This window comes from Physcomitrium patens, chromosome 13, assembly GCF_059467195.1.
Source record: "Physcomitrium patens ecotype Gransden chromosome 13, ASM5946719v1, whole genome shotgun sequence".
Lineage (NCBI taxonomy): Eukaryota > Viridiplantae > Streptophyta > Bryopsida > Funariales > Funariaceae > Physcomitrium > Physcomitrium patens.
In genome coordinates, this window is record NC_143422.1 from 7643025 (window position 1) to 7669891 (window position 26867).

The 26867-nt window shown below is 36.6% G+C and overlaps 1 protein-coding gene across 1 annotated transcript; it reads right to left on the bottom strand.

Moving 5' to 3' along the window:
• Window positions 1-368: 368 nt before the first annotated feature.
• On the bottom strand, window positions 369-5382 carry LOC112290657 (uncharacterized). Its single transcript, XM_024537187.3, has 9 exons — window positions 4376-5382; window positions 3669-4175; window positions 3421-3486; window positions 3144-3288; window positions 2706-2924; window positions 2010-2232; window positions 1635-1833; window positions 1202-1339; window positions 369-919 (listed from the first exon to the last, which is right to left on the bottom strand). The coding sequence occupies exons 1-8, from the start codon at window positions 5047-5049 to the stop codon at window positions 1219-1221; spliced, it is 2154 nt and encodes a 717-aa protein (XP_024392955.1). The 5' UTR covers window positions 5050-5382; the 3' UTR covers window positions 369-919; window positions 1202-1218.
• Window positions 5383-26867: the final 21485 nt, after the last annotated feature.

The following is a 26867-nucleotide window of genomic DNA, read 5'->3' on the forward strand; positions in this document are numbered from 1 at the left end:
TTGTTATGTTACTTGTATGTATGCATGAATGAGTGTATGAGTGTATGTACATCTGTACAAAAACATATGACTCCAAAAAATCATCTTTTCCGCTGGAACAAATGTGTTTAATTATTCATCCAGAAGGAAAACTTTACAGCTGGTACCAGTCATGTGTACAAAACTTAAAATACGTCGGCAATACGGCCTTTCGCTTGCATGAAATCAGGACGTTCGACAATAGTATGCCCAGGTGTCGATAAGGATAGTTTATTCACGAAAATATCGGCTATGGTGACTTAGAGTTCCGCGAAAGTTTAAAGTCGCCAGGGAAGGATATTTAAAGAGGTCGCACGAAAAGTTAGCACATTCGGGTCAGACCATGGAACTCGGGGTGAAGAAGAGAACCTTAATAACAGTAAAACCCTGCATCACAATCCCTACTTTGAGTTTTTGCTCCACTCATGCACTATGATTGGGTCTATTTTGTCTGTCCTGAATCATTGCTCTGAACCCCGGTGTAATGATTCGTCATACTGAGATCTATGGGATGATGGAAGACAGCCTTTCAATTGGAGCTCAAAACTCGAGTAGATTCTCATCAGCCCATAATAAATCCCTACAAAGCATTGATCTGGGAATAACTTAACATAGCAACTCAGTAAAAAACTTGTCCAGAGAATCCCAAAAGCACTACCTAGTAACTACATTCCGACCTCCACCACGGAGTGCAGTCTTACAAGGAATAGTACAAGTATACGTTGGAACATCGAGAGGTAATAACACAATTACAAGTTCTGCCTCCAGGGAAGATTGCAGCTTCAACATCAACTTCTCTGGTAGAAACGTTGTGATGCTACAAGTATACATAAATCTTCCTCCGGGTGTATAATTGCCAGATGTTCAACTTCAAGAACCTGGCAACCTACTCTTCAAAAATCTGAATATCAAACGAAACCAAATAGTGTCAGCAAGCAGTGATACCAGCATCACAAGACAAGGTTAGTAATTCAAAAAAATGAATTACAAGAACCATCAGGTCTAACTTAGCCATTCAGTGTACTTCGGCTCACCGTGGCTGACCCATATTTCAAAAGAGAAGTATTTGTATTATTAAAAAAAATAAATAATAATAAATAATAATAATTACTGGCAATTACGGTACAAGTTAACACAAGACCAGGTGACCGCCTAAGTTTATAAAGAACAGACTTGCACTCACCCTCAATGAATTGGATGCTAAGCTTCATCATCTGAATCTACTTTTTGCCGTTTCCATTTATATGCAGCGTCCAATATTTTAAGATTTGGAGCCATGCCAGTTTCCTCCGGAAAGATAAAATCGGTATACTCCTCGAAACTGCAAGTAATATACCCACAAAAGTCAGGGTGAAAACCCTTAAAGCCTTTGCAGCATTCCATCATAAAAAAGAAATTTTATGAAAGTGTTTGAAAGCCAACATAATACAAACGCATTTTCCTCGCTGAAGCATACGTATCAGACGAACAGAAACTTGTTAATCTTGAAACCATTTGATGTAATAAGGCTGTCCAAAGTTAAGGAATAGAAACAACAGAAGGAAATCTTAGTGGAGCAAACTTGCAATGAAAAATAAACCAAAGATTCGATTACAAAAGAAGACATTGGTACATACCCAGCAGCCGTCCCATCCTCTGAAGTTACTGGACGCTTTCGTTTCACTTTCCGTGGCAATTTCTTTTGAACAGCTGCAACATCTCCAAACTCTCCAAAGTTGCGTTCTGTTTCCTTCCATTCTTCTAGCAACATGGCTCTCTCTTCTTTTTGTTCGGGAGCTATTGTTCGAAGGCTGTCGTATGCCCTTTCAAAAACACCTAAAAGATAACAAAATACATCATTTACACGAATACGCACTCTTGTGCTCTAATTAAAAGTACCTGCAACTGAATATAATCAACGTGAGCAAATCCTCATATGAACCAAGAACCATTTCTGGTCTTCATACAATAAAGTACAGCATGAAACAGGACATTTACACATATAGCATTACTTCTTGTTCTTCGAGCTCGCTCTTCAGCTTGTTCAGCAGCCTTGGCCATATCAGGTTCCCGGCCTTCTTCATCCGCACGAGCCTCCTCCTCCAGCTGCACTGCTGCCTCAAATTTGGCATAACTAACCCAAACTTTCAAGTGCTTTGTCCGATCCAAGAGCCTCTCATAGAGCTGTCGTGTGCGGTCATGCTCCCCCTCAGAAATCTCAAATTCAATGTAGCCCTGAAATTATAAAACATAATGTCAGCAAATCCATGTTTGTATATGCCAAAAAAATTCATAACAAAAACTACCTGAAACTGATATAGTCATCGTACGATCACTTGAAAGGAAAATTAAACTGATCTACCATATGTGTCTATCTCAGCTCTTTTGATGAAAGTCACCAAAATGATTCAATTTCGGTACAAGAGCAGACGAAAGAAGAATCATTTTAGGTTGGAAGACTGCTAATACGCGATTCTTCGCTTCTTTCTAGTTCTTATTTTAAGAAATGAAATGAAAACGACAACTACACCCGAGCATGTTAGAATCTACCCAGAAGAATTATCCAACTGCGTTAGTAGTATGTATGATTCCGTGTACAGATGAAAAACGCAAGATCAATACAAGAACAATAGCACTCCTAAGTGATAAGATGACCAGTAAGGTCAACACCTAGGGATCCCTTCACGAACAAAATCGACCCCACCCACCTTCCATAACAACTCAGGCATGTCAAGAAGTGGTTGTGCAATAGCAATTTCAAAGATTGAGCGCCCCCTTTCAGTCTCTCCTAAAGACCTCTCCAGCTCGGCATATTTACTCCATGCATAACAATTAGCAGGTGACCACTCCAGATATTTCTCATAAAGAGTTCGACAACGGTTAATGTTGCCGAGCTGCAATTCAATTTCGATGTATGTCTTGAAAATCTGTTTCACGCAATAAGGAATCAAATCAACATCAAGGATAGTTATTGGAACACTCGAAAAGGCCTTTCAGCAGTTCAAGTTTGCAATTAACCTGTGATAGTAATTTTTCCTATCTTGAGGAAATTGTCGGCATGTAGGGCATACTCAGTCCAGAAACTATGGTAGCACAGGCAGGGGGGGGAGACAAAGACACAGAAAGGATCAGCTTTAGACAAGCACCTTGTCTTTTGGAGCCCTCCCAATAGCATTACCCAAAATAGTTCGTGCAGCTTTAAGATCTTTCTGCCGAATCTCAAATTGAGCTGCCATAATCCATATCTTTGAAAACGTGAACTTTGAATGCGGAATGATGCTCAAGCACGCCCTGCGATATAAACAAACAATTAGAAGAGGTAACGAGATCTTGCAACAGACGGAAGCGACTTGGGCACATGGAACAGAACGTCAAGAAAGGCTGACGATATGCATGTTCAACAATAGACGTGCAGTGACATACTTGAAAACATCCCGAGTCCTGTCATAATCTTCGGCCTCCAGCTCCTCATAAAGAGCATAGTTAATCCTAGAACCAAGAAGTCGAGGTCAATAAAATGTTGCGGTCGCCTCAGGGTTGCAAATGTAAAAATAATTTAACCTCGAGTGAAATGAAAAAGACAAGTAAAACCCGACCGGCCAGACGTCAATCATGTGTAACAACAATTCGAGTCTGAATATAGAAATATGGGGAATGATGACTGAATGTACCAAAGATAAATGTAACGTTGCCAGTATCGCTTTTGCTCTGCAGGGGGTATGTTAGCAATAGCTCTCTCGTAAACCTCCCGAACCTTTTCCTTATCCCCGACACTTTCCTCCAGACGAGCATAGTCGAACCACGAGTCATAGTTCAATGGGTTTTTCTTCACCTCCTCTTCATATTGAAATCGTTTTTTCCCCACAACTACATTCTCAATACCTTCTCTATCACCATATTGCTTTTCGAATTGGACAAACTTCTGATACAGGGTCTCAGCCTTTCCCTTCGGAATGTGATCTAAGGCATACTTGTAAATCACTCTCGCACGCTCCGGCTCTTTGCATCTCTCTTCGAATTGAGCAAAAGCCACAAAAAGTTCCTCAGTCTGCCCATCTTCACCCAACTGCTCCATGGCACGCTCGTAGCATTGCCTTGCTCTAGAAATGTCTCCATTCTTCACTTCAAATTTTGCATAACGAATCCAAGCTTTATCACCAGGATGGCATTCCACGTACCTACATCAATAAGTAAATTGAAATGTTCGTAATGCACTTAAGACAAGCCAAGTAACTAGAAAATAGTGCTTGCGGTCGCCTCAAGATTGTCTCGCTACGACGATGATAAATGACATTGACTACAAGCAGTCATTGAATTTGCACTTCACAACACTGCCAGACAGTACCTACAAAAGGGCACAAGTTCATGTAATACGTACCTATCATAAATCGACCTCGCCCTCTCGATTTCACCATATCTAAGCTCGAACTTGATGTAAGCAGCCCAACCATGATGATCGGGCTCCCATGTCATCCACCTCTCAAATACTTGCCGAGCTCCAGCTATATTTCCTAACATCTCCTCCATGTGAATATATTTGTACCAAAGCTGATCGATTCGAGGAAGTAAAGACACAGCGCGATCCCATACATTTCTGGCATGGTTGACAAATTTGTTCTTCATTTCCATCTCCGTGTACTTGAGCCATAGTGTGGCGTTGGTATAATCCACTTCTAAGGCCCGTTCCCAAATTGACCTTGCGCGAGGAAAATCCTTCTGACTCTCCTCCCATTGCGCATACTTAACCCAAACACTAGTGTTCCATCTCACTCTCCGAATTAGGTCTTCGTATTCTTTCCGCTTCCGCAGTCGATACTCTGCGAGCTCCTCCGCATCAGTGATTTTCTGCTTAGGGGGTCGGATTTCAGCTTCTTGTCTCTCTCTGGCCTCACGCAAAATCTGCTCAGCAGTGATTTGCAAAGGGGCAGGGGTTTTATTCTTCACTCGCGTGGGACGAGGCAGCTTCACCTCCGTCTCCTTCCGAGTGAGAAACCCCAGAGCCGGATCAGCGTCCTTGTTACTAGGAGGCTCATTGTACTGCGTGAGCTCCATGACGACGGACACAAAACCCTAATCCCACTCAACGGGGGAGAGGGGGGGGGAGGAATATATATGTATGTATATAAACTGTGTCTAGTTCCACAAATGCACAAAACCCCTAGAGGAACCCTAAGAAAGAAACTAAGAGAGAGAAGGAGATAGAATCACATATTGTCATGTCGGCATAAAAATCGATGAAGAGCAGGCAATCCGGGCAGAAGGGACACTGACACAGATACACAGAGAGTGGGAGGGTGAAAATTGCGAGAGGAAGGGAGATAGGGAGAGAGACGAGCGAGGACAAGCCCCATTCCAACACCAACGAACAAACAAACGAATGAAAGAACAAACGAACGCCCTTGCGAGGAGGAGCAAAGGAAGACGAGTGCAGTGCAGTGCCCCCGTCCCCTTTTCCACGTGGACGCTGACGTGGATACCCGACCCGACCCCCGCCCTCCGAAGATGATCCCACATTTTGACATGTGTATGTATATAGATATATATATATACGTGTGTGTGTTTGTGTGAAAAATATATATATATATATATATATATATATAATTATTAAATATTCAATTGATGATTTAAAATTATTGTAAACATGTTCTTATCATTCAAAAGTAAAATAAAACACTCACACTACTTTGTGCATGTGGGAGTTTATATATATATATATATATATATATTAAAGTTAAAGTTTGAAATATGAATCTAGGATTTCAAATTATTCATGAAAAAAATACTTATGTAAATTAAGAATAAATGTGTTTTAGAATAATTTATTTTTTAATCAAGTTGGAATTTCTTGAGGCTTTAAAATAAGTAAAATAAAATTATAAAGTGATAAGTTGTTAAAATTATGATAATCATAATCAAATAAAATATTTATGAATATATATATATATATATATATATATATATATGATTATGCATGTATGTATATATATATATATATATATATATATAATAAAAACAAGTAAGTTCAATCATTTTGTTAAAAGTCAAATCCATTTAACCAACTTGATGTATTTTTTGTATCACAAAGAATAATTCTAACTTCTTTTAGATCTCAAATTTTAACAAGTAAATTCATTAATACAAGTATATAATTTTTAAAAGTTACAACTTGTAAATTAAAGATTTTATAAATCAATTCAAAAAAATCTAACATTTAAGATTTTTTTTAAAAAGTTTATAATATTTGAATAATATTATTATATTATAATATTTAAATTTTATAATAAAAATTAATTGAAAAAAAGATTAAAATTTCCTTCTATTTCATCAACTCTGTTCTTTTGTCTCATTCATTGAATCATTACCAATCCTCTTAATTAAACAATCAAATACTCTATTTATGAGGCATAACTATTCAAATTTTCATAACTTGTACTATATATATAGACTTATATACATATATATTTATTTATTTTCTTTTCATAAAATATTTTTTAAAATAATAAATAATATAGCTTAAGATTTCAATTAATTTTTAGCTATATATATAAACAAGAATCATGAAGTATAAGAGTAATATTGCTTTTTACAAAATGTAAATTAACAAACATGAAATCAATAATAAGTACAAGACAATAGGTTTGAGTGAATAAGACACTGCAGTAAATACAATATCAGAATATAATATTTTTGTATTGCAAATAACGACAAAATTTTATTTCTAAAAAAAAACAAAAAAAAAAAAAAAAAAAAAAAAAATGTTCTAATAATTCTTCTAAAACATATAAACTTAAATTTTCTTTTTTGGCAACAAACAATCACAGAAAATAATATTGAGTTTTAAAACCTATATATTTAGCTACCATAGAAATTGAAAGAATCATATCTTAAATTCAAGAGATTCATCAATCAAGTCTAATTTGATATTAAATTGCATATTTAAAAAACATTATTACAAAATTTAACTATCAATGTTTTTTAGAAATTTATTTTATCCAAAGTACATAATTATATTAAAAACAAAAATTATATTTAAAATTTTCAAAATTATTTTTATAATTTAATTCTGTAGAAAATAAAAATAATTATTTTGAGATACTTGATGAAATTTATATTTTTACTATAACAACTGTTCAATTTTTGTAGATGCAATATAATTTTTATTAAGAAAACAAGTACTTAGAAGACACAACACTTAGCATCAGCAAGGTTGCATACAAAGAGAGTATGGAGTAAGATATCTCTCACTTCCAACACCCATTACTTATAGGTGGTAGTTGCTGTCCTAAAAGACAACGTCCACTCTTTGACTTTTACACACATGGCCCTAGGATCTTTTTGGCATTTCACGAGTCCCAAGAGTATCTTATGTCCAATACTAATTACTCTTACGTCTTACACACATGCTCTTAGGATCCTTTGGCATCTCACAAACTATGAGGATATCCTATGACACACACTAATGACTCATACTTAGTCTTTGGATATTCCCTTGTTAATACTTTATCCTTTTGACTTTGACTCTTGGTCCATGACTTCGTCCTATATCCATTGGATGCCCTTACCATATACCAAGAGTCAAACCTTTGACCACTAGCAACTTACCTAAGGTAATATCCTATACAAGATAACATTTTCTACTTTTATTTTAACACTCCCACTTTGCTATTGGTCAAATGCCTTTTAAGCCTAATGCCTTTGTCAACATGTGGTGTCTATCTTTTACTAATGCCTTTGTCAACAAATCAGCAAGCATGTCCTCCGTTGCACAATACTTCATATCAATCACTCCCATTTCAATCTTCTCTCTTATAAAGTGATGTTGAATGTCAATGTGTTTGGTCCTTGAATGATGCTTTGGATTCTTTGCAAATACAAGACATCTTTGATTGTCACACTTCATTGGAGTTGCTTCCATTTCCACATCTCCAATGTCCTCCAAAAGTTGTCTTAACCATATTGCCTCCATTGCATCATGGCTTGCTGCCATATACTCCGCCTCCATTGTTGACCTTACAATTGTTGGTTGTCTCTTGCAATTCCATGAAATTACTCCGACTCCAACAAAGAATACATACCCCATTGTTGACCTTCTATCATTTGCATCTCCAGCCCAATCCGCATCACAATAACCATGCAAACTAATGTTATCACCTCCAAGGCATAATTTGAAGTTCAAAGTGCCTTTTAAGTACTTCATGATCCTTTTGATGGTTGTCCAATGGATTGGTCCAGCCTTTGACATGTGTTGACTCACAACACTCACCACATATGCAAGATCCACCCTTGTGCCAACCATTGCATATATAAGTGAGCCTACTACTGCCTTGTATGGAACACCTTGCATTTGACCTTCAACTTCAGCAAACTCTTCATCCGTGAGCTTCACCAACTTCAAATTTGCATCCAATGGTGTTCCAATAGGCTTACACTCCTCCATGTTGAATCGTTTCAATACTTCTTCAATGTACTTGCTTTGGCTCATTGTAATGGTCTTCTTAGCATGATCTCTTACAAACTCCACTCCTAAACAATAAAGAAGCTCTCCCAAATCACTCATTTCATACTCCTTTTCTAACTTTGCCTTCAACCAATCTATCATCTTCAATGTATTGGTTAAGATGATCAAATCATCAATATAGAGGATGACAATCAATATGAACTCATTTGATTGCATCACATATAAGGAATGATCAGCCTCACTCCTTACAAATCGTTCACTCACAAAGAATGTATCAATGCGTTGGTATCATGCTCTTGGTGATTGCTTTAGCCCATACAAGGATTTTTTCAACTTACAAATAAGGTGTTGTTTGCCTTCTTCAACAAATCCTTGAGGTTGATCCATGTAGATGTCTTCTTTCAAACTTCTATTCAAGAAAGTCGTCTTCACATCCATTTGATGCATCTCCAAATCCATTGCTGCCCCAATTGCCACAATGATTCTAATAGTGGTGAATTTGGCCACGGGAGCAAATGTCTCATTGAAATCTACACCAGCAACTTGTGAGTAGCCTTTGGCAACCAATCTAGACTTGTATCTCACAATATTGCCCATTGCATCCCTTTTGGTTCTAAACACCTACTTACAACCAATTGAAGATCGATTTGGTGGAAGTTGAGTCAATTTCCATGTTCCATTGTCCATGAGTGATTTGTATTCTTCTTCCATAGCACTCTCCCACTTCAACGCATCCGTAGACTTCATTACATCACATAAACTCAACGGATCAACAAAAAGTGCAACATTAGCATGTTCTTCACTTACTTGAAGAAAGATGTGGTCCTTCCACCATTGACCACGTGGTTTTCTTTCTCTCAAAAGATATCTCCTTTCATTTGAAGAAGACCCTTCTACTTGCATTCCATCCTTCTTCTTCCTCAATGCTTGTCTTTTCTCACTCAAAGGTTGATATTCTTCATCATCATCATCACCTTCAATATCTTCATTGTCTTCAATGTTGGTTCTAGCAATTGAAGGTACACTATGATTTACCTTCTTTGGCACTTGATCTTGACTTCTATTTCCTCCATCCTCATTGTCATCATCATCTTCTTCTTCTTCTTTCTTTGCTGAACTTAAAGATGTGTTCACAAACATACCTTTACTCCCACTTGGACACTCTTCTAAGTGCTCAAAAGCATTCTTATGCTCCAAAAACTCTACATCATGACTTTTGATGATCTTCTTAATTTCTAAACACATTAGTCTATATGCTTTGGTACCTTCACAATATCCAACAAATACACATTTTGTACCTTTTGCATCAAGTTTGGACCTCATACAATCTGGTACCTTTACATAAGCAATGCATCCAAAAATCCTCATGTGTGAAACACAAGATTTCTTCCCACTCCAAGCTTCTTGTGGAGTCATTGATGTAAGTGCACTTGTAGGACACCTATTCCTTATATACACCGCATTTACCACAGCTTCCGTCCAATACTCATGCCCAAGGTTTTGTGTATGAAGCATAATCCTTGCCATCTCCATAATGGTACGATTTGCTCTTTCAGCAACTCCATTTTGTTGTAGAGTATAACGAGTAGAGGTTTGTCTTGCAATACCTTGAATCTTCATGAAGTCATCAAAATGCTTTGACATGTATTCACCTCCATTGTCCATTCTCATGTCACGGACATACATATAATTACCTATATGAATAGATAAAAGTATGTAAAAGTAGATAAAAGTAGGTTAATTGTGTAATATCTTCTAGAGAAGCTTCTTAGAAGCTTCATAGATGCTGCTTTGACTTTATAGGAGTCTATAGTTGACTTTTAGGTTAGAAACTTGGTCAACAAGTTAGCCATGTGCCACACATGTTGGAAGCTTAAAGAACAAGCTAACTACGTGGTCCATCCATAGAAAACTTGCCTTGCAAGCAAAGGCATGTGGCCTAGAAAGTCAACATATATTGGAGGTCTTATAGAACATCGCCACGTGGCTTCTAGTTAGATAGTATATATAGAGGCAAGAGTGAAGCCCTCTTCACTCTTGTCAACTCCTTTCTTGCTTCTAGTCTAGTTTCAAGGGTCTCTAGTTTTCTTGTATTTTGGCAATAGCCATTCCAGTTTCTTTCTTAATATACATATTTCTATTTTGTCCTATTTCTTTTTGAGAAAAGTCTCACTTACTCTTTAGCTTTCATCGAGTTCTTGTCCTTGACAGATTGACAAGAGTACACTTACAATATCAGAGCTTTGTCTTTTCTTGATTAAGAGTGGATTACCCCTTTTTCTTGATAAGACATAAGCGCATTAGAAGTTGCGGATTACCCTCTTTTAAACTGTTATTGTTCTTAGTATTTTCTTTGTTATCAATTCCTCTCTTCTATTTGTTTTGAGCGTTATTAGACATCTTCTCTTTTCTAAGTGCTACTATGGCACAGCTTGTTGAAATGAAGAGTGCAATGGCACAGATGCAAGAACAATTGAGGGAGTTAATGCTTGCGATGCATCAACTCAATTTACCACCACAAGGAGCAACAAGAATGGTAGGAAGTGAAGATATAGAGATGATTGGGGCTGCTTCAACATCTGCACCAAACCATGTCCCTTCTCCCAGAATGGAACACCCTTCGAGTGTTAGAGAACCGAGAGTTGCCTTGCCCGAGAAGTTTGATGGTACCAGATCCAAGTTTCGAGGATTCATCAATCAGGTCCAACTAGTGATTGAACTTCAACCCCAGAGCTATCCAACTCCAGGGTCACAAGTAAGATTCATTGGTACACTTCTTTCAGGTTCAGCATTGTCATGGTTTTCATCTTTTCTTGAACGACGAGATCCAATATTGGATAATCTGGAGGCTTTTTTGGCGGAGTTTCGATCCATGTTTGGAGAACATGATGCAATTCGTGTTGCAACCAACAAGATCCGTATTTTGCGACAAGGCAATCGATCAGTAACATTATATGCTTCGCAATTTCGACAACTTGCAACTGATATCAAGTGGGATGATGCCGCACTTGTGAGTCAATTTCTCTACGGATTACAATATGAGGTAAAGAAATTGATGCTTAATTTACCTGATCCTCAAACATTGAGTCAAGCAATTGACTTTGCTGTGAAGTGCGACAATCGACTTTTTGAATTTCGATCCGAGAGTCGCACAAGTGGGCCTCAACGTTACTACAATTCAATGGCAACACCGACGTCTCCTCAACACATACCTTCAGAAGTGGAGGATATGCAAATTGATGCGGTACGTTTCAAACCTCTTACTGAGCAAGAAAAGTCTCGTCGTCGACAAGAAGGATTGTGCTTATATTGTGGAGAACCTAAGCACACTGCTCAACATTGTCCAAAGAAGCGACGTAACTACAAAATGAGGAGTACGGCTGTCAAAGAAGACAGTATGTCGGAAAACGAGTACGTCCAGCTACAATAGGGACCGTGCGGCTGGAATCTTGTACAACTTCTAATAAAGGTCCTATCCTCTCCTCAGAACCATCTCCTTGTTTTATAATAGATGTGCGTTTAGGACCTAATAATTACAAAGCCTCTGCCTTGGTAGATTCAGGAGCCTCATCTTGTTTTTTAGATGAAGAATTTGCTAGATGTCATAGAATATCATTAATACAAAAAACTAAACCTGTACACGTAGAAGTCATAGATGGTCATCCGTTGTCTTCTGGAGATGTAACTCACGAAACACTTCCTGTAGATGTAGTAATAAATGGTCATAGTAGTTGCGTAATTTTTAATATAATTAGATCTCCCTCTAATCCAGTAATTTTAGGCTTATCATGGTTAGAAAAGTATAATCCTCGAATAGATTGGATTTCTCGTAAACTTGATTTTCCTCAGAGCATTAGTAACAGTTCTATTAACCAAGTAAAAAACCATGAGTCTAGTATAGTAAAACTTGCACCTATAGGTGCAAAAGCATTTATACACGCAGCAAAAGAAGGATCAACTTTTGCTATTTATGCTGCACCTATTTTTGAAAGCGTAAAGACTTCAAGTGGCATTCCAAGTCAATATCAGGATTATCAAGACGTGTTTGAGAAAAAGAATGCAGATATTCTTCCTGAGCATCGCCCATACGATTGTTCAATCGATCTCAAGGAAGGAACTCAGCCACCATTTGGACCAATTTACAGTTTATCGCAAGATGAGTTGGCTGAACTCAAGACATATATTGACGAGAATTTAGCGAAGAATTTCATACGCCATTCAAAATCTCCAGCAGGAGCTCCAATTTTATTCGTAAAGAAAAAAGATGGATCTTTAGGAATGTGTGTTGACTATCGAGGACTCAACAAGATCACAATCAAGAACAGGTATCCATTACCTTTGATATCAGGACTCCTTGACCAGTTAAATCAAGCTAAGATCTATACAAAAATAGATCTAAGAGGAGCATATAATCTAGTACGGATCAAAGAAGGAGATGAATGGAAGACTGCGTTTCGAACCAGGTACGGGCATTTTGAATATAATGTCATGCCTTTTGGACTCACGAATGCACCAGCTGCTTTTCAACATCTCATGAATGATGTATTTCGTGAATTCTTAGACAATTTTGTCGTCTGCTACCTAGACGATATCCTGATTTATTCTAAGAATATTGAAGAACATGAAATACATGTTCGTCAAGTATTACAAAAACTCAGAGATGCAGGATTGTACGCCAAGATGGAAAAGTGTGTATTTCACACTACTCAAGTTGACTTTTTAGGATACATCATTTCAAATGATGGTCTTATGATGGATTCTAAGAAAGTCCAAACAATCATGGATTGGAAGATTCCAAAGACTGTAAGAGATGTCCAATGTTTCTTGGGATTTGCCAATTACTATCGGATCTTCATCAAAGACTTCTCACGAGTTGCAGCTCCACTTACACGCTTGACTAGTAAAGATAAATTCCAATGGAATCAAGAAGCGGAAGCAGCATTTGAAGCCTTGAAGACATCGTTTGTCTCTGCACCAGTCTTATATCGTGTTGACTTTTCCAAGGCATTTTTTATGGAAACAGACGCATCGGATTTTGCCTTGGGTGCAGTTTTATCACAAATGGGAACAGATGACAAACTTCATCCGATAGCTTTTCATTCAAGAAAATTCTCAGCAGCCGAGATCAATTATGAGATCCACGATAAAGAACTTCTTGCAATCGTGGATTCTTTTCAAGAATGGCGTCATTATCTAGAAGGTGCTTCTAATCCAGTCATTGTGTATACAGATCACAAGAACCTCGAGTATTTCATGTCAACACGCGTGTTGAATCGTCGTCAAGCTCGTTGGAGTATGTCTTTGTCAAGATTCGACTTCATTATCACTTATCGGCCAGGAAAACAACAAGGTTTGTCCGATGCCCTGTCTAGACGTTCTTATTTTGCACCAAAAGAAGGAGATGCAGCTGTTGAGCAACAAAGAACGGTCCTCTTGAAACCGGAGCAATTTCATCTCCGAGCAGTGAAATCAACATTGACTGTTGATTCAACTTTTCTCAAGCAAATCCAGTCCAGTATGTCCTCAGACCCTCTTGTTCATGATATCGAGAATAATTCTTCCAAGTCTCATGATTCTTCTAAGTTCGAGTTCAAGAATAATCTATTATATTTTGAAGGACGCCTATATGTTCCAGAAGGAAAAGCACGTTTGCGTGTTCTTCAAGCACGTCATGACTTTCCAGCAGCAGGGCACTTTGGATATAATAAGACTTTGGAACTCATATCAAGAGATTTTTGGTGGCCACAAATGTGGAAGTCAGTCAAAGACTTTGTACAATCATGTGATATTTGTTCAAGATCAAAAATTCCTCGACATCGACCTTACGGACTTCTTCAGCCATTACCTATACCAAAACAACCATGGTCTTCTGTTTCTATGGATTTCATCACAGATCTTCCAAACTCAAGATCTTATGATTCTATATTTGTGATAGTAGATCGTTTCACCAAGATGGCACATTTTATGCCATGTACAAAATCTATCACAGGTGAAGAAACAGCTAAGCTTTTCATTGATAATATCTATCGCTATCATGGATTACCTAAAGATATCATATCGGATAGGGAAACTCAATTTGTGTCGAGATTCTGGAGGACTCTTTTCAAGATTTTAAAAGTGGACATAAAGCTATCTTCAGCTTTCCATCCTCAAACTGATGGACAAACAGAGCGCGTAAACCAAGTCTTGGAACAGTATTTAAGGTGTACCATCAACTACCAACAAGATGATTGGACAAACCTTCTGCCATTGGCAGAGTTTGCTTATAATAATACGGTACATTCCTCCACGCAACAAACACCTTTCTTTGCCAATTATGGCTATCATCCACGACTTGATACTTTTGATTTTTCAAAAGTTGATAATCCTGCAGCAGAAGATATGGCAAATCGGTTGTCAGAGTTACATGCAATAATGAAGGCGCAGTTGAAGAAAGCTCAAGAACGACAAAAGATAAATGCAGATGTATATCGTAAAGAGCAACCACAACTCAACGTGGGTGATAAGGTATGGCTACTTCGTCGCAATATCAAGACCACTCGACCTTGTGACAAATTGGACTATCGTAGGCTTGGCCCTTTTTCTGTTTCTGAACAGATCAACCCAGTTGCATATCGGTTACATCTACCGGAGTCAATGAAGATCCATCCTGTATTCCACGTGTCTCTTCTTGAACCATATAAGACAGTGGATATACAAGGAAGAAGACAAATGCCACCGCCTCCTATAGAAGTAGATAATAATGAAGAATTTGAGGTGGAAGAGATATTAGACTCAAGGCGGCGCCGAAATAAGCTAGAATATCTTGTTCATTGGTGCGGATATGATATTAGTGAGCGCACATGGGAGCCATCCAGGAATCTAGCAAATGCATCAGCTAAAGTCAAAGTTTTTCATCAACGACATCCATCAAAACCAAGATGAAAACCTCTCTTATAAAAGAGACAAGATTGAGGCAAGATAACATTCAATTTCCTATCCTTGTTTGTAACTTCTTTGCATTTTGTGAAGCTAATTAGATGGAGAGCCAACAACCAGCGGATTCAACTCAAGAACCTTCGTTTGCTGACTTACCGGATGAGACATTGCGATTGTCACAACCTTCAAGACGATGCAACCGAAATGAAGACCCTCAAGAACGACATGTTCTTCCTCGAATAGATGGTGAGATACAACGCGTTTGGTATCACGACCTTGGAAGAGATTCTCGATGTTTGGTGATATTATTGGAGATAGGAACGACTCCTGATGGTCTTTCAAATGTATTATTTGAAGGAAGTTATGAAGGCCTCAACAGTGATCAAATAACAGGGTGGTCTTCTCGCCCTGGAATGGGACACTATCGATGGCTAAGAGGACCCATCAACTATCTTCGAAGAGAACAAAGATCAGAGTATGTAGCAAATACAATTTGCCGCATATTAGATTTTCTCAATATATAATCACCGCTCCTCGTGGAACTCGTCCCTAGAAGCGGGGGTAATGTCACGGACATACATATAATTACCTATATGAATAGATAAAAGTATGTAAAAGTAGATAAAAGTAGGTTAATTGTGTAATATCTTCTAGAGAAGCTTCTTAGAATCTTCATAGATGCTGCTTTGACTTTATAGGAGTCTATAGTTGACTTTTAGGTTAGAAACTTGGTCAACAAGTTAGCCATGTGCCACACATGTTGGAAGCTTAAAGAACAAGCTAACTACGTGGTCCATCCATAGAAAACTTGCCTTGCAAGCAAAGGCATGTGGCCTAGAAAGTCAACATATATTGGAGGTCTTATAGAACATCGCCACGTGGCTTCTAGTTAGATAGTATATATAGAGGCAAGAGTGAAGCCCTCTTCACTCTTGTCAACTCCTTTCTTGCTTCTAGTCTAGTTTCAAGGGTCTCTAGTTTTCTTGTATTTTGGCAATAGCCATTCCAGTTTCTTTCTTAATATACATATTTCTATTTTGTCCTATTTCTTTTTGAGAAAAGTCTCACTTATTCTTTAGCTTTCATCGAGTTCTTGTCCTTGACATCTCAATACTTAGATCTTGCACTCACATTGTTTCTCTACAAGAGCCTTAAATTCCTTAAACTTTGAAAAACATTCACTCTTAGCTTTAATGATGTAAATCCACACCTTTCTTGAGAAATCATCAATGAATATAACAAAGTACCTTGCTCTTCCAATTGATGGTGTCTTCATTGGTCCACAAACATCTGAGTGCACAATCTCCAACAATTTTGTTGCACGTGTTGCAATTCCACTTGGAAATGAAGCCTTTTGTTGTTTGCCTTGTATACATCCTTCACAAGCAAGTGTCATGGTATTGTGGCTGAATTGACCAAGATCCAAGCTATTTACTATGGATTGGAGGTCCTTCATGCATTTGGCATTCAAATGACCAAGTCGTTGATGCCAAATTCCAAACTTGTCTTGATCTTATGGAAAATTAGTAAATATCGCCACTTCAATTCTATTCACCTTTTGTAATTAATAAAGTAGAGATTTCCATCTCTAAGGCCTTTGGCAACATGTTGGCCATCCAATATCTTGACAAAACATCCATTCATGTCAAATTGAACCTTACAACCATGTGATACAAGTTTGTTCACCGAAAGGAGGTTCTTCTTCATTTTTGGTACATGTAGGACTTCTTTCAATCTGATCCTCTTCATTTGGTCCTTCACAACAAACTCCACTACAATGGAGCCAATTCCAATGCCTCGTACCATGCCATTGTCTCTCAACCACACTTTTGTTGCTGGAATTTCTTCATAAGTGTCAAATGAACACTTATATGGTATCATGTACTTAGTAGCACCTGAATCTATAATCCACTTTGACATGGCAGCCATGGAGGCTCTTTCTTTTGCCATAAAAGTATACTCATCTCCACCAAAACTATCACTAGCATTGTTTGCATTCTCTCTATCTTCTTTCTTTGCCTTGTAGCAATTTCTAGCAAAATGACCTAATTTTCTACAAATATAGCAATTTCTCATGTTGCTTTATGAATTATCACGTTGGTGAGAATAGCTATCTTTGCCTTGTCTTGAAAATACAGCCGAATCATCACTTACAAGCTCCTTTTCTTTCCTCTTGGTCACTTCATGGGCAAGTCTTGACATGACATAGTTCATGGTAAGCTCCTTCATATTGATGGACTCCAATGCCACAATGAGGTAGTTGTAGGATTCGGGAAGGCTCATGAGCAATGTCAACACAATATCCTTATCATCAACTGATTTGTCAACAACTGCTAGTTGATTAATAAGTGCTTTTACCTTGTTAACATGAGCCATGAGGTCATCTCTTTCTTCCATCTTTACTGTCAAGAACTTCTTTCTTGTCCAAAAGATGTTGGCAAGGTTTCTACTCTCATAGATGTTGCAAAGAGTCTTCCATGCTTCCGCTGCTCTATTGCAAGCTATAATATGTGAAAATTTGGCATCATCAAGGTTTGTTGCAATCATCCCAAAAGCCTTCCTTTCACGACGTTTGTACTTCTTCTTCACTTTAATATCAGCATTGTCACTTAGAGGGTCTTCACTTTCATCAACAATGTGTCATGCTTGTAATCATGTAAGCTAATAATTACATATAGAAATAAGTAGAAGTAAGTAAAAGTAGATAAAAGTAAGTTAATTCTATAATATTTAATATAGAAGCTTCTTAGAAGCTTTCTAGATGCTGCTTTGACTTCATAGGTGTCTTTAATTGACTTTTTGGATTAGAAACGTGGTCAACAAGTTGGCCATGTGCCACACATGTTGTTAGCTTGAAGATCAAGCTAACTATGTGGCCCACATGTAGAAAAACTTGCCTTGTAAGTCAAGGCATGTGTCATACAAAGTCAACACATATTGGAGGTCCTATAGAACATCGCCACGTAGTCCCTAGTTAGATAGTATATATTGAGTGAAGCCTTCTTCACTCTTGTCAATTCCTTTCTTGCTTCTAGTTCAGTTTCAAGGGTCTCTAGTTTTCTTGTCTTTTGGCAATAGCCATTCCAGTTTCTCTTTCAATATACATACTTCTTTATATATATTTTGTTACCTCTCTTTGAGTGAAGGCTCACTTGTCTGAATTGTTTTTTCATCGAGTTCTTGTCCTTGACAGATAGACAAGAGTACACCTACAATATCAAAGCTTTGTCTAATCTTGATCAAGAGTGGATTACCCCTTTTTCTTGATAAGATATAAGCATATTAGAAGTTACGGATTACCTTCTTCTAAACTGATATTGTCCTTAGTATTTTCTTTGTCCGCAAGTCCTCTCTTCTATTTGTCTTGAGTGATATTAGACATCTTCTCTCTTCTATGTGTTATCATGGCAGAACTTCTTGAAATGAAGAGTGCAATGGTACAAATGCAAGAGAAATTGAGGGAATTAATGCTTGTGATGGATCAACTCAATTTACAACCACAAGGAGCAACAAGATTGGCAGGAAGTGAAGATATAGAAATGGTTGGAGCAGCTTCAACATCTGCACCAAACCATGTCCTTTCTCCTATGGTGGAACGCCCTTCAAATGTTAGAGAACCAAGAATTGCCCTACCCGAGAAGTTTGATGGCACCAGATCCAAGTTTCGAGGATTTATCAATCAAGTGCAACTTGTGATTGAACTTCAATCCCAAATCTATCCAACTCCAAGCTCACAAGTTAGATTCATTGGTACACTTCTTTCAGGTTCGACACTATCGTGGTTTTCATCTTTTCTTGAACGATGAGATCTAATATTGGATAATCTAGAGGCTTTTTTGGTAGAGTTTCGATCCATGTATGGAGAACATGATGCAATTCGTATTGCAACCAATAAGATCCGTATTTTACGACAAGATAATCGATCAGTAACGTTATATGCTTCACAATTTCAACAACTTGTAACTGATATCAAGTGGGATGATACTGCCCTTATTAGCCAATTTCTCTATGGATTACAATATGAGGTAAAAAAAATAATGCTCAACTTACCTGATCGTTAAACATTGAGTCAAGCAATTGACTTTGTTGTAAAGTGTGACAATCACCTTTTTGAATTCCGATCAAAGAACCGTACAAGTGGACCTCAACATTACTATAATTCAATGGCAACACCAACATCTTTTCAATACATACATTCGAAAGTAGAGGATATGCAAATTGATGCAGTATGTTTCAAACCTCTTACTGAGCAAAAAAAGACTCGTCGTTGTCAAGAAGGATTATGTTTATATTATGGAGAACCAAAGCACACTGCTCAACATTGTGTAAAGAAATGACGCAATCACAAAATGAGGAGTATGGCTGTGAAAGAAGATAATATGTCAGAAAACAAGTTTGTCCAGCTACAATAGGGACCGTGCGGCTGGAACCTTGCACAACTTCTAGTAAAGGTCCTATTTTCTCCTCAAAGCCCTCTCTTTGTTTTACATTAAATGTTATTTTAGGACCTAAACATTACAAAGTCTTTGCCTTGTTAGATTCAGGAGCCTCAGCATGTTTTTTAGATGAAGAATTTACTAAAAGACATAGCATATCTTAAGTAAAGAAAACTAAACATGTTCATGTAGAAATCATAGATGGTCATCCATTATCTTCTGGAGATATTACTCACGAAATCCTTCCTATAGAAGTAATAATCAATGGTCATAATAGTTTTGTAGTATTTAATATCATTAGATCTCCCTCTAATCCAGTCATTTTAGATTTATCGTGGTTAGAAAAATACAACCCTCAAATAGACTGGATTTCCCAAACTCTCACTTTCTCTGAAAGTATAACTAATAGAGTAGTTAAGTAAGTAGAGAGTCATAAGTCCAGTTCAATTAAACCCATATTTATAGGTGCAAAAGCTTTCTTGCATGCTGCCATGAAAGAATCACCATACATTATTTATGCTACATCCGTTTCTATTAGTGAAAAGACTTCAAGTGGCATTCCAAGGCAATATCAAGAATTTCAAGATGTATTTGAAAAAAAGAATGCGGATTCACTCCCGAAACATCGTCCCTATGATTGCTCAATTGACCTTCAAGAAGGAGCACAACCGCCATTCAGACCAATCTATAGTTTATCACAAAATGAGTTGGCTGAACACAAGGAGTATATTGAAAAAAATCTAGCCAAGAATTTCATACGCCATTCAAAATCTCCAGCAGGAGCTCCAATTTTATTTGTGAAGAAAAAAGATGGATCATTACGGATGTGTGTTGATTATCGAGGACTCAACAAGATTACCATCAAAAATAGGTATCCACTACCTTTAATATCCGAACTTCTTGATCAACTGAATCAAGCTAAGATCTATACAGAAATAGATCTTCGAGGAGCATATAATCTGGTACGCATCAAAGAAGGAGATGAATAAAAGACTGCGTTTCGAACTAGGTAGGGACATTTTGAATACAACGTTATGCCTTTTGGACTTACAAATGCACCAGCAGCTTTTCAACATCTAATGAATGATGTTTTTTGAGAGTTTTTGGACGATTTTGTAGTATGTTATCTAGACGACATCTTGATCTATTCTAAGAATCCAAAAGAACATGAACGTCATGTTCCTCGTGTCTTACAAAAATTAAGAGACGCAGGACTGTATGCCAAGATAGAAAAGTGTGTATTCCACACTACTCAAGTTGATTTCTTAGGTTACATCATTTCAAATGATGGACTTATGATGGATCCTAAGAAAGTTCAAACTATTATAGACTGGAAGATCCCAAAAACGGTAAGAGATGTCCAATGTTTTTTGGGATTTACCAACTACTATCGGATCTTCATCAAAGACTTCTCTCGAGTTGTAGCTACACTTACACGTTTGACTTGTAAAGACAAACTCCAATGGAATCAAGAAGCGGAAGTTGCTTTTGAATCTTTGAAGACAACGTTTGTTTCTGCACCAATCTTGTATCGTGTTGATTTTTCCAAAGCATTCTTTATGGAAACAGATGCATCGGATTTTGCTCCGGGTGCGGTTTTAGCACAAATGGGAACAGATGACAAACTTCATCCAGTAGCCTTTCATTCAAAAAAATTCTCAGCAACAGAAATCAATTATGAGATCTACGACAAAGAACTTCTTGCAATTGTGGATTCTTTTCGAGAATGGCATCATTATCTAGAAGGCGCTTCTAGTCGAGTCATCGTATATACGGATTACAAGAACCTCAAATATTTTATATCAACACGCGTATTAAATCGTTGCTAAGCTCGTTAGAGCTTGTCTTTATCAAGATTCGAGTTCATCATCACTTATCGGCCAGAAAAACAACAAGGTTTATCCGATGCCTTATCTAGACATTCTTATCTTGCACCAAAAGAAGAAGATGCAGCTTTTGAACAACAAAGAATGGTTCTCTTGAAGCCGGAACAATTTCATCTTCAAGCAATAAAATCAACATTGACTGTTGATTTAACTTTTCTTAAGCAAGTCCAGTTAAGTATGTCTTCAGAACCTCTTTTTCATGATATCAAGAATAATTCTTCTAAATCTCATGATTCATTTAAATTTGAATTCAAGAACAACCTACTTTATTTCGAAGGACGCCTATATGTTCCAGAAGGAGAAGCACGTTTACGTGTTCTTCAAGCTCGTCACGACTTCCCAGCAGCAGGACATTTCGGATATAATAAGACTTTGAAGCTGATATCTAAGGATTTCTGGTGGCTTCAAATGTGGAAGGCAATTAAAGATTTTTTACAATCATGTGAAGTTTGCTCAAGATCGAAAACTCCTCGTCATCGACCTTTTGGACTTCTTCAGCCATTATCCATTCCAAAACAACCATGGTCTTTTTTTTCTATGGACTTCATCACGGATCTTCCAATCTCACGTTCTTATGACTCTATATTCGTGATAGTAGATCGTTTTACCAAGATGGTACATTTTGTATCATGTACAAAATCTATCACAGGTGAAGAAACAACTAAGCTCTTTCTTGACAATATCTATCGCTATCATGGATTACCCAAGGATATTATATTAGATAGGAGAACTCAATTTGTATCAAGATTTTGGCGAACTCTTTTCAAGATTCTTAAAGTGGATATTAAACTATCTTTGGCATTCCATCCTCAAATTGATGGACAAACGGAGTGTGTTAATCAAGTTTTGGAGCAATATTTAAGATGTACCATTAATTACTAACGAGATGATTGGACAACTCTTTTGCCATTGGCAGAGTTTGCTTACAATAACACGGTACACTCTTCTACAAAACAAACACCTTTCTTTGCTAATTATGGTTATCATCCACGACTTGATACTTTTGACTTTTCAAAAGTTGATAATCTTGCTGCGAAAGATTTGGCAATTTATTTATCAGAGCTACATGCATCAATGAAGGCGCAGTTAAAAGAGGCTCAACAACAACAAAAGGTCAAAGCGGATGTCTATTGAAAGGAGCAACCATCATTCATCTTGGGTGATAAGGTATGGCTACTTCGTCGCAATATCAAGACCTCTCGTCCTTGTAACCAGTTGGACTATCAAAGACTTGGACCATTTTCTATTTTTGCACAAATCAATCCAGTTGCATATCGTTTACATCTACCGGAGTTAATAAAAATCCATCCAGTATTCCACGTGTCTCTTCTTGAACCATACAAGACAGTAGTCATACTAAGAAGACGACAAGCTCCACCTCCTCCTATAGAAGTGGACAATAATGAAGAGTTTGAAGTAGAAGAAATCTAAGATTCAAGGCGGCGCCGAAATAAATTAGATTATCTTGTCCATTGGCGCGGATATGGTATTAGTGAACGCACATGGGAGCCAATAAAGAATCTTGCAAATGCAGCAAAGGCGGTGGAGGCTTTTCTTCGACGACATCTATCAAAATCAAGATGAAAACTTTCTTTATAAAAGAAACAACATCTAGGCAAGATAACATTCTACTTTCAATTCTTGTTCGTAGCTTCGTTGTAGTAGTGGCGTTCAAGAGATGGAGAATCAACAACCAGTGGATTCAACTCAAGAGCCTTCATTTGTTGACCTGCCGGACGAGACATTACGATTGTCACAACCTTCAAGACGACGCAATCGAGATGAAGATCTTCAAGAACGACATGTTCTTCCTGGAATAGATGGTGAGATACAACGCGTTCGGTATCACGATTTGGGAAGGGACTCCCGATGTTTAGTGATTTTGCTAGAGGTAGGAACAACTCTTGATGGTGTTCGAAATATGCTATTCGAAGGAAGTTACGAAGGCCTCAACAATGATCAAATAACTGGATAGTCTTCCTGCCTTGGTATGGGACACTACCGATGGTTGAGCGGCCCTATCAATCATCTTCGAAGAAAACAGAGATCAGAGTATGTGGCGCATACAATTTGTCGCATCATAGATTTCCTCAACATATGATGACCGCTCCTCATGGAACTCGTTCGTAGAAGGGGGGATAATGCCACGGCCATAATCATGTAAGCTAATAATTACATATAGAAATAGGTAGAAGTAAATAAAAGTAAATAAAAGTAAGTTAATTCTATAATATTTAATATAGAAGCTTTTTAGAAGCTTCCTAGATGCTGCTTTTACTTCATAGGTGTCTTTAATTGACTTTTTGGATTAGAAACTTGGTCAACAAGTTGGCCATGTGCTACACATGTTGTTAGCTTGAAGATCAAGCTAACTATGTGGCCCACACGTAGAAAAACTTGCCTTGTAAGTCAATGCATGTGCCCTACAAAGTCAACACATATTGGAGGTCCTATAGAACGTCGCCACGTAGCCCTTAGTTAGATAGTATATATAGAGACAAGAATGAAGGCTTCTTCACTCTTGTCAACTCTTTTCTTGCTTCTAGTCTAGTTTCAAGGGTCTATAGTTTTCTTGTCTTTTGGCAATAGCCATTCCAGTTTTTCTTTTAATATATATACTTCTTTATATATATTTTTTTACCTCTCTTTGAGTGAAGGCTCACTTATCTGAATTGTTTTTTCATCGAGTTCTTGTCCTTGATATAATGTCTTAAAGGTCCAATGAAGCCAACAAAAGCTCCATTTTCTTCTTGCAATGGTAAAAGTTGTCACCCCTAATTTTTTCAATCACTCTCAAGCTCTCACCTTCACTTGAAGCCATATCTAAAGAAGGGATATATGAAAGAAAATCAAGAAAACAAGATATAGAACTCTCAAAATCAACAAGAAGGTGTTGCTGCCTTAGAAACCCAGAATACCCTCTTTGTAAGTAAACAAGTGATTTCACTCTTGTATCACTCTCAACTTCACATATAAGACTTCTCACAAGTCTTACACTCTATCTAAACCTCTTGTATAAGCTTTGCCATTCTTCAATCACCTCTCTTTTCTCACAAAATACTTCTAACCTCACAAAAAATACTTTTTGTGAAAATAGAACAATCTCTTAAGAAGTTAAGTACATGAAACCACAAAGTTAGAACATCAATTATAAGTTTCAATAAAGAAATATAACACTAGAGTTCTAAAATATCATTATATGGAGTCTAACATCAACAAAGACTATGAGTGCACTTAACAATAAATAAGAGCAAAATTACATCAACAACTAGATGCATAAGAAGGATTAGAAGATAACAAACTCAAACTTCAGCAATAACCATAAGATCTACTCCTTACAACAAGAAAGAGTTCAAAGTACTTCAAAATTCATAAGTAAAGGTGAGTGGGTCCATAACCTATTAAGAAAACAAGTACTTAGAAGACACAACACTTAGCATCAGCAAGGTTGCACACAAAGAGAGTATGGAGTAAGATATCTCTCACTTCCAACACCCATTACTTATAGGTGGTAGTTGCTGCCCTAAAAGACAACGTCCACTCTTTGACTTTTACACACATGGCCCTAGGATCTTTTTAGCATTTCACGAGTCCCAAGAGTATCCTATGTCCAATACTAATTACTCTTACGTCTTACACACATGCTCTTAAGATCCTTTGGCATCTCACGAACTACGAAGATATCCTATGACACACACTAATGACTCATACTTAGTCTTTGGATATTCCCTTGTTAATACTTTATCCTTTTGATTTTGACTCTTGGTCCATGACTTCATCCTATATCCATTGGATGCCCTTACCATATACCAAGAGTCAAACCTTTGACCACTAGTAACTTACCTAAGGTAATATCCTACACAAGATAATATTTTCTACTTTTATTTTAACAATTTTGGCATTTGGCTATTTATGCTAATACCTTTGGTGTTTTATTTATTAGCACATTGTACTAATGTAGAACAATTTTTTAGTATAGGAGTTTTGTCATGAAATCATTAAAAATTAAGTATTGTACTCAAACAACAAGAAAATATTTGTATATTTCCTAGTTATTAGGTAACTATTATAAGACCTTGTATTTAAAGTTTAATAACTATTATAAGATAGATAACTTAAATATAAGGTTGCTTCTCTTTTGTAACTCTATTTAGATTCACATTCTCTACATACATTTGTTTGTGTCATGCATTAGATTTAACATAGAACAACTATGACAAGTTATGTCCTATATTACTTCATATACAATACGTTTGTGAAGGTCAAATATTATTAAGATATGCTTATTAGTAAGATTTATTATACATGAAGATAATAATAATAATGATAATGATAACAATTTTTCAAAAGAAACCACAATAATTTTAAAATTTTCAAAATTTAGGAAGTAAATATGAAATGCTATTAACAAGTATTACTATTTTATAGTTTTAATAAGATGACAATATAAGTATATTTTATTAGAAGTACATATTATTTATAATTTCAAAACTTAATTTTGAATTTCTTTATTAGAAAGTAATATTTAATTATAACTTAACATTGTTGTGTAGTAACACAATTATTGTGTGAGAATAAAGAAAATGATTATATTATAGAAGATCTTATAGTAGTAAATTATTTAAAAACATACATAAAAGATAAAAAGGCAATATTTTTTTTTGCTAATATTAATTTTTTTAAATATTAATTTAATTTACTTTATAAAGCCATAAACAAGCCAAAACAAATTGAGTTAGAAAAATTAATATTATGGGCATCTTTAGGTAAAAATTATCAAAAAAATATTGGATTAATATCCAAAGAAGGTTAATTATGAATCAATATAAAAATAAGACCCTAAGATAAAAAAATTCTCCATTCATGGCAAAATTGGAGTTCTTTTGGTGAATGGAGAGCAAAGTTCAAGAAAAAAATTGATAAGGTTTCTATGAGCATTAATTTTGAGATATAAGATTATGATTAATCTTAACTTTGGATTAATTTGAAGGTTGGTAATGATTTTTAGACTTAAATTATGAATTGATTAATATTCTTTTATGGTTTGAATAAGCTTCAATTAGAATTGGATCAAAATTATATTTGAAATAAATTAAGATTTTTTTAGAAATTCATTACAATTTAATTTTAGATTTAATTTAAATTTAAATTTAATTTAATTAGAATGAAACA